The sequence below is a fragment of the Molossus molossus genome, unplaced genomic scaffold (assembly GCF_014108415.1).
Source record: "Molossus molossus isolate mMolMol1 unplaced genomic scaffold, mMolMol1.p scaffold_m16_p_17, whole genome shotgun sequence".
Classification (NCBI taxonomy): Eukaryota; Metazoa; Chordata; class Mammalia; order Chiroptera; family Molossidae; genus Molossus; species Molossus molossus.
The window spans coordinates 30,680,131-30,695,636 of NW_023425352.1; the positions used below are offsets into that span (position 1 = coordinate 30,680,131).

At 38.4% G+C, this 15,506-nt stretch overlaps 1 protein-coding gene across 4 annotated transcripts in view; it reads left to right on the forward strand.

The window, feature by feature from the left end:
* Positions 1–15,506, forward strand: part of CPEB3 (cytoplasmic polyadenylation element binding protein 3) — a 200,246-nt gene that overhangs the window by 88,273 nt on the left and 96,467 nt on the right. For all 4 annotated transcript variants that reach the window (XM_036265384.1, XM_036265381.1, XM_036265383.1 and 1 more), the window contains exon 4: positions 1,768–1,824. In XM_036265384.1, coding sequence (XP_036121277.1) covers positions 1,768–1,824 — 57 coding nt within the window. The remainder of the gene's footprint in view (positions 1–1,767; positions 1,825–15,506) is intronic.

Consider the following 15,506-nt stretch of genomic DNA (forward strand, 5'->3'; position numbering starts at 1 on the left):
AAAAAAACATTAAAATATATTATAAAAAATAATTTTACTATACTAAATGTTAGTAAAGTAGTTTCCACAAAACTAGAGATAGATGTAATGTCTTCCCCCTTTTATTATTTTTAAGGAAGTTAAAAATAATAAAAAACAAAAATATTTTTTCTTGAAAGTTCTTTAATGGTGAAATTAGAACAGTTTCATCAGAATCCATGAACTGTTGATGATTTTTCTATTCTTAATTACTCTCTGTCACACACACACACACACATCAATGTAAGCAATATTACACTTACGAGAGTTGTTTTTCCCTATCCCTTAGTATGAAATGACCTTTCACAAATTACTGTGACCTGAGGGTCTTCTTTAAGAGATTAGGATGGCTTTGATTTGACAAGGAATTCATGATTCCCCCTTTTTACTTGAGGCAAATACTATGTTTTGTCAACTGTAATTTTTTTCACCTTTTGGGCCAGAAGAGCTTAATAATCCTTTGAACCCCAGTACCCCATAACAGAATTCAATACCAAATGATGACTAACCTTTTGCAATTATGTATAACACTTTATTTATTGTAGAAGTCTCTTCTTTCTTATCTCCAGCTTTCTCTGCATCACTCTTCCCCCAAATGCTGTTGACATTTATTTAAACAATGGTAGTGACCTAAAATTAACATTTTTCTGATAATTGTATAGGAACTCTTGACATAATTCATCATGAAAACCTTACAGAGCCAAGTTCATAGATACTAGCTTTACAAAAAGCATTGTTTCAATGATGATTTTGTTGCAGAAATTGGTCAAGGAAACTTACTAAGTACATTTTTTCCATATAGGACTGTTTCATTTTTCTTTTGATACATCCACCCCTTTTTCCTAAATAATTAATGAAAAAGCAAACCAAATGTTTACATCTTCCACCCTTAACCTTGGAGGCTATTAGTAGAAACATCTGATTTATTCTTGTCTTCTTGGACCAGAACTTGGCAAACTGTCTATAAAGGGCCAGACAGTAAATATTTCAGGCGTGTGGGCCACATGGTCTCTGTTGCACATTATTATTTGTTTTTTAATTTTTGTTTTTACAACCCTTTAAAATTGTAAAAATGATTCTTAGCTCAGAGAAGGTGTACAAATACAATTAGCCAACTAACATGGGCAGAAGTTTGCAATCCCCATTTCTACTATAAGGACAAAGGTCTGAAGACAAGCACCGTGTCCAAGGTTATATAACTAGTTAGTGATGGGGGAAGCAATAGGAACCCTAGATGTTTAGGTCAGTCATTGTTCCCCAGCCCATTATATAAACTTTACCATCTTTCTTGCCATTCTGATAATTGTTGCATTTTTGTCACTATGAAACCTTTATCTTTCTATTTTCTCTAAGCTTCAAGTTTATATTGTTTTGAATTCATTATTTTGCTGCTTGAATTTGAAGGGCACTGTGAATGGTTGTTTAAAAAATGCTTAATTCAGGGAGTTGGCATGTTTTAATCGGAATGTGGGAGATGCATTAAAATTTCAGGTGATTATAATGGAAGCTGCTTTTTTGTTTTGTTTATTTGTTGTTATTGAGACTTTCGCTTTGTTTTAAGATTTTTCATGTGTATATTTTATGACTTGATTTAAAACTGTTGTAATTGCTATGGCCTTTGATAGCATTGTTTGTTATAGATTAATTTGTTTTAGCTTTTTGTAATGTTCATATTTTCCAATGTGTTTGAAACAATTATTTTAAGCATTATTTTCTTTGTGCTTAAAATGAAATTATTTTACTTTTCAGGACGCATGGGAATAAATTTCCATCATCCAGGAACAGATAATATTATGGCACTTAACAGTAAGTCTTCATGTGATTATTCTATAAAATTATAGTCAAGTTTACAGCATGTTATTTCCCCTTTTTCTCTTTTTAGTCCTTTTTTATTTTTCAGTTACAGTTGACATACAGTACTATATTAGTGTTAGGTGTATGTACGCAGTGATTAGACATTATATAACTTACTACATGATGATTTATCAGGATGTTATTTCCACTTTTTAATTGTTTACTACATTTCAACCTCTCAATGAGTGCAATGTACACCATTATGTTATTCCATTGTTTCTCAAGGTGTGGTCCCTGGACCAGCAGCATCAGTATCAGTTGGGAACTTATTAAAAATTCAGAATCTCAGGTCCCACTACAGACCTGTTGAATCATGAACTTTAAGGATGGGGCTCAGAATTCTGTGTATTAACAAGTCCTATAGGTGATTCTGATGGAAGTTTAAGTTTGAGAACGGCTACTGTATACCAGGGGTTGATAAACTACAGCCTTGTAGGCCAAATCTCACCACTGCCTGTTTTTATAAAGAGCTCTATTGAAACAGCCACACCCATTCATTTATGGATTGTCTGTGGCTACTTTTGTTTTATAACAGTAGAGCCCCAAAAGCCTCAACTATTTATTATCTGATCCTTTGCAGAGAACTTTGCTGACCCCTGCTGAATACAAATGGGGGTGGAGTAAGGAAAGAGAAGGAAAGGAGGGAGGTGGAGGGAGAAAGGGAGTAGGGTAGAAAATGTGAATGAATAAGTCCATTTATTATACATAACTCAGAATTTTCTCATTTTGGTAGATAGCCAACAGGTGCTTCAAAACGGATGTCAGGGTTCTCCCATTAGTGTACATGTTATCAACAACTTTGCAGTTTAGAAATATTTTTGTCTTAATAATTGTTGGATTGAGTTCTGGAGCATCAGAACCTTATTAACCCCAAGTCGTTGTATTAATTAATACTGGAAGAAATATTTGGCTGGCATCAATTGTCCTTCTCAGTGTCAGTAGACCAAATAAATACTTTGCAGAAGACATCATATTCTCAGCTCTCCTGACTTGATAGGAAAGACAGATATCATGGTGAGCATTTGCACTTCTCAGTACTATTGCCTAAGTTTAAATTGGCCAATTTCCCATTCTTTGGTGTTCCTTGTGTATACCTTTCCAGTTATACTTCTGAGAATTACCACAGCTGATGTCATCTAACCTGAAATTTTCAGTTGTTGGAAGGACCTGTGCAAGTCATTGATTTGAGTTTTCTCATCTATCAAATGAGTGATATCAGGTTGTCTACTCTTATCCTCTCAGATATACAAGCTAACTCTTGATACACATGAGGGACATCCTGGGTAAAGCTAGGGTTGTGTACAGTATTACCCCTTTCCCTCTTGCTTGAGTAGGGATGTTAAAATGCCAGTGGAGTTCCTTTAGGTTATCTCTAAAAAATATATTTCAGCCCGGGCCAGTTTGGCTCAGCAGTTAGAGCATCAACCTGTGGACCAAAGGGTCTCGGGTTCGATTCCCAGTTAAGGGCATGTTCCTGGGTTGCAGGATCAATCGCTGGCCCTGGTTGGGGTTGTGCAGGAGGCAACCAATCAATGTGTGTCTCTCACATCCATGTTTCTCTCTCTCTCTCTCCCTTTCTCTCTCCCTCTCCTTCTCTCCCTCCCATCCTTCCACTCTAACTAAAAATCAATAAAAAAATATCCTCAGGTGAGGATTAACCACAAATAAAAAGATAAAAATAAAATATATGTATTTCACATTTCTTTTGGTTCTGACATATAACCTACCTCCCACTGAACACTGCAGATAACCCCGGCAGTGCTTGGTGATGCAGGTTCTAATTCACTTCGTGCACATTTGTTCTGAATAGCTAGTATCCCCTCTTTTCAAGGGTCTTGGAAACATTAAAAACTCCAGACTGCCCTGGCCGGTTTGGCTCAGCGGTTAGAGCGTCGGCCTGTGGTCCTGAGAGACCCGGGTTCGGTTCCCGCTAAGGGCGCGTACCTCGGTTGCAGTTTGTCCCCGGCCCTGGTCGGTCGTGCGGGTGGCAGCCACTCGATGTGTCCTTTCACATCGATGTTTCTCTCTCTCTCTCTGTTCCTCTCTTTCCCTGCCACTCTACCTGAGCAAAAAAATGGGAAAATGTCCTCGGGTGAGGATAAAAAAAAAAACCAAAAAAACCCCCTCCAGACTGTTCACCTCTATTTTCTAATCTCTAAAAGAAGGGTAACTTTACATGTTATATTATGCTACCTCCAATGTTTTCTCTAGAAGTAGATACATTGGAGTGAAGATGAATAGGCATGCTTAACTGGCTGAGCTTCAACGAGTTTGTGAAAGCTTGTGAAAACACTTCAGCTAGGTGATGGGATTTCGAGTTGAATGTTAAAGGAAAGAACAGCATGGTAGTGTCTGCCTGAAGGAATGAGTGTATTTGAGAAAAGGTCCAATTTGACATGATGTGAGTCCTCTTTTGCAAGAGGGAGAGGATACAATTTTTTATTTTCTGTGTAAAGAAAATGAAGCTAGAAGACATTTTTTCTTTCTAAAAGAAAATTCTCTGCTTTTAAATAAGGTGTTTTGTTTATGTTCTTTCCACTTTGTGCATGTTACTTAACATGCCCCTTTTAGCCTCTAAATTTTCTCATCTGTAAGAGAAGAGGACTAAATTAGGTTATCTTAATGATTGCTTTCATACTGAAGATTCTGCGATTTTGTAATATATTTTAAAATACCAATAGGGTTGACATGTCTGGAGTGGCTCAGTTGGTTGGGCATCGTCCTGTGCACCAAGGGATTGCTGGTTCAGTTCCTGGTCAGAGCACATACCCAGGTTGTGGGCTTGATCCCTGGTGGGAGGTGTGCAGGAGGCAGCCGATCGATGTTTTGCTCTCACATCAATGTTTCTCTCTCTCTCTCCCTCGCTCCCTTTCTCTCCCTTTAAAAATCAATTTAAAAAATATTTTTAAACAAACCCAAAAAGGTCATTTTTCAATATCTGTATCAAATGTTGAAGAGTTATGCATATTTGCAACTTTATGGTGGACATGAGAGTGTATCTGTCTTCAAATGACTCTGATTGCTGCCTTGTAGTCTCCTCAGAGCTAACCATAAAGACAACCAGAGTTTGACATTTATATTACTTTCATAAGTTCTCTTTCAAAGTTGACTGCAACTTGAAATGATCATAATAAACAAAATATCCTTTTTGGTAGATATTTGTGAGACCTACAGGCTTTGATATATTTGCTGTGATAAAGCTTTTTTATTTCTTTTGTATAGTAGGGCCCAGCCCATCTGGTGACTTTTATATGTAATACATGCACAAACACATCTGAGTATTTTTTGTCTTCCTTCTTATGCCTACTGTTTGTCAGCCCAACAATTATTGTCCTGTGACTGGTCTGTCTTTCCCTTTCCCTCAACCTTCCTATAGGAATAACTGACATGAAGTCACAAGTCATTGAAACACTGTTAATTCAGAATTTGTGTTTATTGAAAGATACTGGGTTGAATGAAGTTGAACTGTATTTTCAGACTGGAAGGGACTACTGAGAAAATTCAATCAGTGGTTAAATTTAAAACAAAAGAAATGTTACTCAGTTTTAATTCCTTCTTTCTTACACGTTTTTGCTTTGCAAAATCCATGCTTCCTAACTCTACATAATGCTACCATTCACTGTATCTTAAAAAAATGTTCTGTCCTTTTCTTACTTCTTTGATCTCGCAAAAAGACATCATATTCTCAGCTCTCCTGACTTGATGGGAAAGACGGGTATTATGGTGAGCATTCTCACTTCTCAGTACTACTTTCTAGCTTTGAATGGGCCTGTTTTCCAGTTTTTGGTGTTCCTAGTATATACCTTCCAGTTATATTTTCCTCTGAGAATCACCACTGCTAATGTCATCCCGAAGACAGAAAATGGAGCTAGGGAGAGGAGGACAGGATACCAACTATAGAAAACAGTAAACCTATAGACATTTAGGGTGTGGAAGGACTGGCAAGATTTGTATAAAGCCGAAGAATCTACTGGTATTTCCTGTTTAAGAGCATGAATCTAGTAAGAATTATCAGGCCAACCTTTGGGGAGGACACTAAGAGATACTAAATTTTGGCTTTTCCTGAAAATATTAGGTGCTCAAATATTGTAGAATATAGAAGCATAGATGGGAGAAGAAATCCTGATCCATCCCTAAGACCTGCCACTTGTTTGGTATTTCCCAAATAAAGTTAGTTATGAGAGTATGCCCCTTCCATTTAACCTGGCAATATGCCTAATTTCTTTTGTTTTTGTTACACTCTAAGAGGTATAGAGTTGAGTTTAGTAGTTGTGGGCTTGTACAGGGTTAATGCCTGACTTGGTGATTTTTAGTTTGACTTTTTTGTTATCCTCACCCAAGGACATTTTCCATTTTTTGTTCAGGTAGAATGGGAGGGAGAGAGAGGAAGAGAGAGAGAGAAACATTGATATGAAAGGGACACATCGAGTGGCTGTGCCCGCACAACCAACCAGGGCCGGGGACAAACTGCAACCAAGGCACATGCTCCTAGCAGGAGCCGAACCCGGGTCGCTCTGTACTGCAGGCCGACGCTCTAACTGCTGAACCAAACTGGCCAGGACTAGTTTGACTTTTTAGATGACAAGATCCAGTGCTGCTATTTCTATCTGAATAGATTTTGAAGTAAAATTAATATACAGTTGTGGTATGAATACATTATAAATGATGGCTAATTAAAAATGAAAAATAACCTGTCCAGTGTGGCTCAGTGGATTGAGTATCGTCCCATGAACTGAGAGGTTCCGGTTCAATTCCAGGTCAGAGCACATACCCAGGTTGCGAGCTTGATCCCCGGTTGGCATCTAGGAGGCAGCCAATCAATGTTTCTGTTTCACATTGATGTTTCTATCTCTCCTTTCCTTCGTCTTTCTCTAAGAAATCAGTAAAACATTGAAAAAATATGAAAAATAGTCATTAGAGGGATGTGTAAATGTTCTGTAACTTGCAAGTACTCAAATTTCAAACTATTTTGAATGGATGTTGTACATGATGGTAGTAGAGTACCTAAGGGTATTGTTTTAACATTCTCATTTTACAAATAGGGAAGCTGAAGTTCAAGAGACTATGAGAGTTGGCTAGAGTAACATGAATGAGCCAGGAGCATAACCTTCTACCTCCAGGTTGAGGGTTATAACCATTGCTTTAAATACTTAATTACTAAGAGTGGTTGTATTCTTTTTATATTAGTTTAACACAAACACACAAATTTACTGTCTTTGGAAAAATGATTTTTCTAATATTACTTGTCATCTTATATATACTCTGAGTGCTTAATAATTCTTTGTGATAAACCTGGTCTACATGACCTGACTTTGAACATTGTAAATAAGTGAAATCTGAGATATTCTTGATTTTATTGTATTTTGGAAGAAGTTCTTTTTGTGTGTGAATATGTATAAAGTGCCAGGAATTGGGTGTTTTCAACATAATAATAAAGATGCAGGAAACCGAAAAGTTACCTACTTTTCCCTGTGGACTTCCCTGTTTAGTTTCTGTACTTGTATAGGCAGTAGAACCAGACTTCCCATTTATAGCACTCACCAAACTTGTAATTAACTATTTAATGTCGATGTTTCTCTTTAATATGTACGCTTCATGAGGGCAGAGACTAGGTTTTATTCACAGCTTTTCACTGGTTTCAAGTGCAGTGCCTTGCCCATGAAATAGGTACTCAGTATGGGAGACCGGGAGAGAGAGAAAGATATCTGAGAAAGACTGTAAAACACAGTGTAACAGCCTTAGGGAATATCCAATCTACCTTAGTTCCTTCCTGAAGATTCGTTTTCTCTCTTCCTTTTAGAAGATAGTAATAACATATATGGATCTAACAATTAACAGTTGACAAAGTGCTTTCACAGACCCCTGTGCCTTTGTAATGCTTATAGAAGTTTGTCAGGACATGGTCCAAACCCACTTTCCTTGAGCACCAGTTTTACTCCAGGACTGTTCTCATATCCAAACAGATACGGCTATGTGGTATAGTGTATGAAACTGAAATGCAATTTTTATGATACATCTGGAGACTTCAAAGGGTTTTCTAGATTTAAACAAGTTTTAAGAATGCTCTATGATGCCCTGTTCTGTGTGGCTTGGTTCATTGTGCTGTGCACCGAAAGGTTGCTGGTTTGATTCCCAGTCAGAGCACATGCCTGGGTTGCAGGCTCGATCCCCAGTAGAGGGTGTGCAGGAGGCAGCTGATGGATGTTTCACTCTCACATCAGTGTTTCTCTCTCTTCCTCTCCCTTCCTCTTTCTCTAAACTCAATTTATTAAAAAAAATCTTTAAAAAGAATTGTCCATGATTCATTTTCCTTTGCCTTTGGGCCACTTGGATAGGAAAGTTGAGAATGATGGTCATTCATTTCATCCTTATTACACCCTTGTTTAAAACATGGCAATGGCCCTGGCCAGTTTGGCTCAGCGGTTAGAACGTCGGCCTGCGGTCCAGAGAGACCCGGGTTCGGTTCCCGCTAAGGGCACGTACTTCGGTTGCAGTTTGTCCCCGGCCCTGGTTGGTCGTGCGGGTGGCAGCCACTCGATGTGTCCCTTCACGTCGATGTCTCTCTCTCTCTCCCTTCCTCTGTCTCCCTCCCACTCTATCTGTACAAAAAATGGAAAAATATCCTTGGGTGAGGATCAAAACAAAACAAAACAAAACAAAAAAGCATGGCAATGTCTTCATTTTCTAAAAAAGGCAAAGGAACTTGCTGATGTCATACAGCCAGCAAATAACCATCTATGGCTTAGACACCCACTTTATTCTGCCAACCAGTCCCTTAATCCAGTATGATCTTTTGGTTTTCATAGAAAGATCACTCAGGTTTCATTTAGCTCCTTTATAGGAGTTAGCTAAATAATACTTTATTAATTGTGGAGAATTAGTGTACTGTGTACTTCCAAAAGGATCAGTTTTACTTTCAGAACATAGTCTTCCATGTTAGTGGCAGGAATTTTGACCATACTTCCAATGAGGCCTCTAGTTGATGTAGACTGGCAATCTAAGACTTTCAAAGACTTGGTATGCAGATGATCCCTAGGTAAACTTAAGTAGATGAAACTTTGCCTTCTTTTGTTAGCTCTCCACACACATATACCTTTGTTATCTGACTAAAGTTATGTGGGGTTTTTTTTTCAGCCTAGTATATAGTGGAAATAATGCAGTTTTTTGGGGGACTGGGTGGCAAACAGATCTGGGTTTAAATCCTTGATCCATTACTTATTTGCTGCGTGACCTTGGGCAGGTTACCTGGTTTTTATTTAAAATGTCCATATTAACCTTTTCTTTACAAGTCTTAAGGTTAAGTGTACAATGCTCCTGTTACCAAACCTACCAAGAAATATGCACCTAACAAATACTATTCTCTGTTCCTTCCTTCTTCTACCCCTTCCACCCTTTTTTTTTTTTTTGAGATAGCTGTAATTTTTAATACTGGCTATACAACCAAAATGGGAACCAAAGTAGAAAATACCTGTGACCCCACACTAAAGACTGAAATTTAATTGATCTGGGATAAAATCTGGTTGTAGAGGGTGAGTGAGGGGTGGATGGAAAAGACCACAATTAGGAGTTACCTCTTCATAGATCCAGTGCCATCCTCCTACCCCCTGCCAATGTCTGTCTTTATCTGAGCATGAAGAATCCAGTAGTATAAGGGCTGTGCCCATCCATTCCTTCCTATTCTTACTTTCCCCTCAAGGCTTGGTCTGTTTTTATTGTTCCCTGAGGTTTTTCCAAGTTCAGGTCAGAAGAAGAAGCTTGTTTGAGAGATCAGGGCAGGAATGATGGAAACGAGCAGCTCTTATGTTGCTGGAGCTCTTCCCAAAATTTCAGGCTGAGTCCTTTCCATAACTTTGTTCCATGAGGGAAACCCTCCTTCCCACAGGAGAGGAGCCTTGTTGCTAGGGAGGAGACAAGGAGCGCTGACGAGGTGGGGTGGGTGGGGAGCACAGGCCTTTGTTCTGGTTAGGCTCCTGAGCACACTAGCACCCATTTTGTTCACTGTCTCTTCTCTCTGGAATAATCCCCTATGTTATTTGTGGGTTTGGAAATGTAACATTAGCAAGTATTGACCATCCTGAACAATCTAGAAATTTAACATTTATGTAAAGTTTGAAGAGACCTCATGAGATTTTGGCATAGTAATTCAGAGAAGATGGTTTCTTTGAGAAAGTATGCCAGATATTTGGGTGCATACCTTTGTAGTAGGCAATTTCAGACCTGATTTGGACAGATTGAGGTATATAAAAATATAACATACTCTGTTATGTGATTAGAATCCTCATGACTTTTTTGATTTCTTGCTTTTAGGGGGCGGCAGTTATGTCATTTAGCAACGTGCTACTGAAATAAAAGTAGGGTGGTAGCTAATTTTTCTCTGTGGAATGCTATTAGGCCACGGGTATGAAGGTGCATAGAATTACCTGAAGTAAGTGGATGTGGTTTGTTTCCAGAGAAATCTTGTCAGACATACAGATTTTGAAGATTTTTTTTCTTGTTTTAATTAGGAATTTAGGAAATGGACCTAGAAGTTTGGAATGATTACTTTGATAACATGCTACAGATTGAGAGGTTCTGTTATTAGTAACCTATATGGTAAATGTCATTTAAACAGTAACTTAATACTAGGTGTGTGCGGACACCACAAGATGGAATAGCAAAACCTTGAACTGCCTTTCGGACAAGACAGGAAAATGGTGTATGGAAATGAACAAGGGGGTTAGGGGCTTCCTAGGGAGCAGAGAAGAAGAGATGTCAAGATGTGGGTATCGAGATTCTTGTGCTAACTGGATGGTACTTATACAGGATTGGGCAAAAGTAGGTTCACAGTTGTGAGAACATGAAACACGGTTTATTCTTGTATTATTATTTATTAATTATTGTATTGTTTTCCAAATGAACAACTGTAAAACTACTTTTGCTCCACCCTGTATGATATTATCAGAAGAGTGGGTTGAATTGGTGTGACTGGAATATGTGGGTCTGATGTGTGGGGTGGTACAAATGAGAACCTGAAAGGTCTTAGGGTCAGCTGGTAACGGACCTTGGATATTCTCATGAGAAGCTTGGACAGACACGTGCTATCTTACTGGAAGACTAGATTTATCCAAAGATGAATGCTCAGGATGATATGGGGTGTGAAAAACCATATCTTATGAAGAATAGCTAAATATACCTTCATTATAGAAAAGAGACAACCAAAGGAAATAGAGTAATGGCCCTTAAATAAAATTGTAGGATTAGTCCAGGGTCTGTGGTTAAGGATAATAGAGAGGCAAGTGTAAGAAAGGACTTTCCAGCTAGTAAGAGTGGCCCTGCAATGGAATATTGGTCTTTAGTTTTCCAGTCACGTTCTATGGAACCCAAGCATCCAGGGAGGTACTTTAAGAGCCACTGTGGGAGAAAGATACCTGACAGGTGGGGCTTTGGGGTCCCTGTGCTGCTTTGACCTGAATAGCCTTGTTCAGGAAACAAATATCTCATGTTTGTTGGGGTTCATTTTTTGGAGGAAAGAAGGTTCTGCTACTTTAAAAAAAAGCTTGAAGAAAAAAAAAGATTGGAAGAGGTTGAAGTGAACCTTTTTATTCTTGTGCCTTAACTCTTGATTAAGGTATTCTAGCTGAACCAGGTAGAGCATCTTTGTGTTGCTTACCGAAGTAATTTCTGTTTTGTTTGGGAGATTTAGTAAAGATTTCTAGGTTTCCTGTAAGATTTTATAAACAATGAAGCAGAATGTTGGCAAAAGTTTAGTTGTTTAGAATGCAGGATACAGTTTCCAATTATTAATGACAATTGGATTTTCTGACCAATTCATAAAAATACCCTATTAAAATACTGATTTTAATTCATAAAAATAACAGCTTTAAGTATAATGATTAATAGAAAACAGTAGTGCTGTGGTAGTAATAATGAAATAAAACAAGGTTTGGGAAGTTTTTTTTTATTCATCTTAGATTATGTTGCTAAAAGCAAACACTTAGAGAATGGTAAAGTTTGTGGAAATTATAAAGGAATTTCTGGATACTTTAAGGACTTTATATGTTTGAAATTCTGGCTCTTTAATCTTGGTGTTTAAGAGTAAGGGCTTTTCAAATGTCCATCAACCAGTGTATTACTTTACTAGGACTTCCATAACAAAACAGAAATTTATTTTCTCACAGTTTTGGAGGTTGAAAGTCCAAGATGAAGGTGCCAGCAGGGTTGGTTTCTCCTGAGGCCTCTCTCCTTACCTGGCAGATGGCTGCCTTCTTTCTTTGACCTCACATGGCCTTTCTCTATGAATGGGCAGTCCTAGTACCTCCTTTTCTTACAAGGGCACCAGTCCTATTGGATCAGGGCTCTATCCTATTACCTCATTTAACCTGAATTACTTCTTTAAAGACCTTATTTTCAAAAACAATTGCATTGGGAGTTAGGGCTATAGTGAATGAATTTTGCGGGGGACGTATTTCAGTCCATAACAACTGGTGAATGGGTAAATTGTGATATTTCCATACTTTGGAATCCTCAGCAATAAAAAGAAATGAAATAGTAATACAGGCAACTTCATGGATAAATCTCAGAATTACTATGATACATAAAGGAAGTCAAGAACATTGATTCCGTTAATGTAAAGTTGTCAAAAGGGTACACAAAATTATATCACAGAAAACAGATAAATGGTTGCCAGGGTCCGTGGGTTGGGGGATGGGATCAACAGCAAAAGGGCACAAGGAAATTTTTTAGGGAGATGAACTGTTCTATATCTTGATTATAATGGTAGTGGTTACATGACATTATTATTATTATTATTATTATTATTATTATTATTATTATTTTGTTGTTGTTGTTAATCCTCACCTGAGGATATTTTTCTTTTTTTTTTTTATCCTCACCCGAGGACATTTTTCCATTTTTTGTTCAGGTAGAGTGGGAGGGAGAGAGAGGAACAGAGAGAGAGAGAAAAACATCGATGTGAAAGGAACACATCGAGTGGCTGTCACCCACACAACCGACCAGGGCCAGGGACAAACTGCAACCAAGGTACGTGCCCTTAGTGGGAACCGAACCCGGGTCTCTCAGGACCGCAGGCCGACGCTCCAACCACTGAGCCAAACCGGCCAGGGCTGAGGATATTTTTCCATTGACTTTTTTTTTTTTTTTAGAGAGATACTGGGAGAGAGGGAAGGAAGGAGAGAGACATCCATGTGAGAGAGACACACCAATTGGTTACCTCCTGCATGACCCCGACCAGGGCCAGGAGTCACACCTACAACCCAGGTATGTGCCCTTGACCAGGAATTGAACCCATGACCCTTTGGTCCGAGGGCTGATGCTCTAACCACTGAACCAAACCAGCCAGGGCTATGTGACTGTATTATTACCAAAACTGATCAAACTGTACACTTAAGAGTGGTTGACTTTTATTGAATATAAATAATGGATATAAATAATACTTCAAATTAAAGGGAAAAAAAGAATAAACACAATAGAGGCAGTGTTGACCTGGATTCAGTCCCAGCTTTGCTGTTGTAGTAGCTGAATAACCTGGGGCCAGTAATCTTCCTGAGCCTCAGTTTGTCCATCTGGAAATGTATGTTATGATAGTTTTGGGAATTAGAACAGACGTGTTACGTATTTAGCATACAGTGCCTGGTGCGTGATAAAACATCAATAGGTTTTTATTATTATTATTATTATTCCTTTATTGATTTTACAGAGAGAGGAAATGAGAGGGGGAGAGAGAGAGAGAGAAACATTGATGAGAGAGAACATTGATTGGCTGCCTCCTGCATGCTCCCCACTGGGGATTGGGCCCACAACCTAGGCATGTGTCCTGACCAGGAATCGAACGGGTGACCTCTTGGTGCATGGGTCGACGCTCAACCACTGAGCCACACCAGCCGGACAATAGATTATTATATTTTACTTCATGATATTTATTCTCTTTTGTAAAGTATGTCAATAACACTAGTATTATTTATGCTTGCCAGTTATTAGTGTTACTTTCTAGGAAAGATTTTTCTGAGAAAAATGTGTAAGAGTCAGAGAGAAGGGTAGGAAGAAGAGATTTTAAAACATCCAAATACTTATGTAAATGTAGCAGATGAGTGTATCCTATCCCTTCAAGCATCATTTTTACCTGCTAAGTTCATGTTGTTTATAGAGAAATTTATCTTCTAAATTATAGTTTGTCAGATTTGAGAATCACTTGCCTAAAACTCTGTTACCTACCATTATAAAGACAAAGATCGAAGAGGAGCATTTTTGAGATAACTCCATCATTCCTGCTCTTTGGGAATTTACAATCTAATTAGGGAAAAGGGGACGTTCTTTTACTAGCTTTAAGATCTTAACTCATGTTTGGTGGAGTTTTTTGCACTGCTAATACTTAGATGGAAGCTGGAAAGGGACCATTAGATGTTTGAATAGAATTTAATTTTGCATACTGAAGTGGTATTCAAAAAATAAGTTTGCAAGGTGTTTTTAAGAAACTGATTTTATTGCAAGGAAAGAAATTAATTTGTTTTTGTTTCTGTAGTTCACTTTTACTAGTCATGACAGATATTTCCAAACCAGTAATAAAATGTTATTAAGTTCTTTGTATCTTGTTCATCTGTTTTTCATCAATACAGAATCCCAGGGACTCTGATTAAGTTCCTGAAAATAGTGCATGCTCTCCTGATCCACAATAGAGGCGAGATACCTATCTCCCTACGGCCCTTTGTCTTTGAGCCTCTAGTGGAACCTATATATAATGTTACTTTGCTTAAAGAAACTTCAGCAAATTTGGATGAATCCATGTAGTTGAAGAATTACTTGAGATTAGTAAAATCAGATTATAACATGCCCTTGGGGAATCATATGCATGAGTGCAGTCATTTTAAACCAAGTGCAGGCCAAGTCATAAGGAGTAACAGATGATCCCTTTTCTGCTTTGCCTCAAATGGCTAACAAAGCACCATTCCATTTACATGAGAGTGTCATTCACAATGTACTAGTCATTGATCATGTAAACTTATTTTTAGAATAACTCAGGCCTATCCCACTGCCAACTACATGTACCTTTATATATATACAGGGTGGGGCAAAAGTAGGTTTACAGTTGTTCATACAGAAAATAATACAATAATTAATTAATAATACAAGAATAAACTCTTCACATGCTCATAATTGTAAACCTACTTTTGCCTCATGCCGTGTGTGTGTGTGTTTTACACTTTTTCAACTAGTATTTATTATTAGCTAAACCATGATTCAGGATCCCAGGTGAGATATACCCAGGTCCCCCTTCACCTCCCTGGGAGAAAGATAGGAGATAGAGAAGCAGGGCAGAGCCAGTTTAGATCTTAGGAAGCGTGCCTTCTGCCGAAGGTCACCCCAGGCCGACACCCAGGATATGGCGCAGAGGGACTTGTACACACACTGGTACCATTCGCACATGGAGATATCACCCCTTACAATGGTCACTGCCTTCTAACGGTGGTGGAAGTCCAGCTGGTTCTGCCAGCAGTTCCTGGTCTGGTTCGGGTTGGGGAAGTGGCTGTCAAAAGGGGCAGTCTGGTAGCTCTTGATTCTGGTTTTGATGTCTTCCGTGTTGTTGATTCCTAAAGACTCCCCTGAAGCAGCTTGCAGCTCAGTGTGACCCTCAGCAGAGA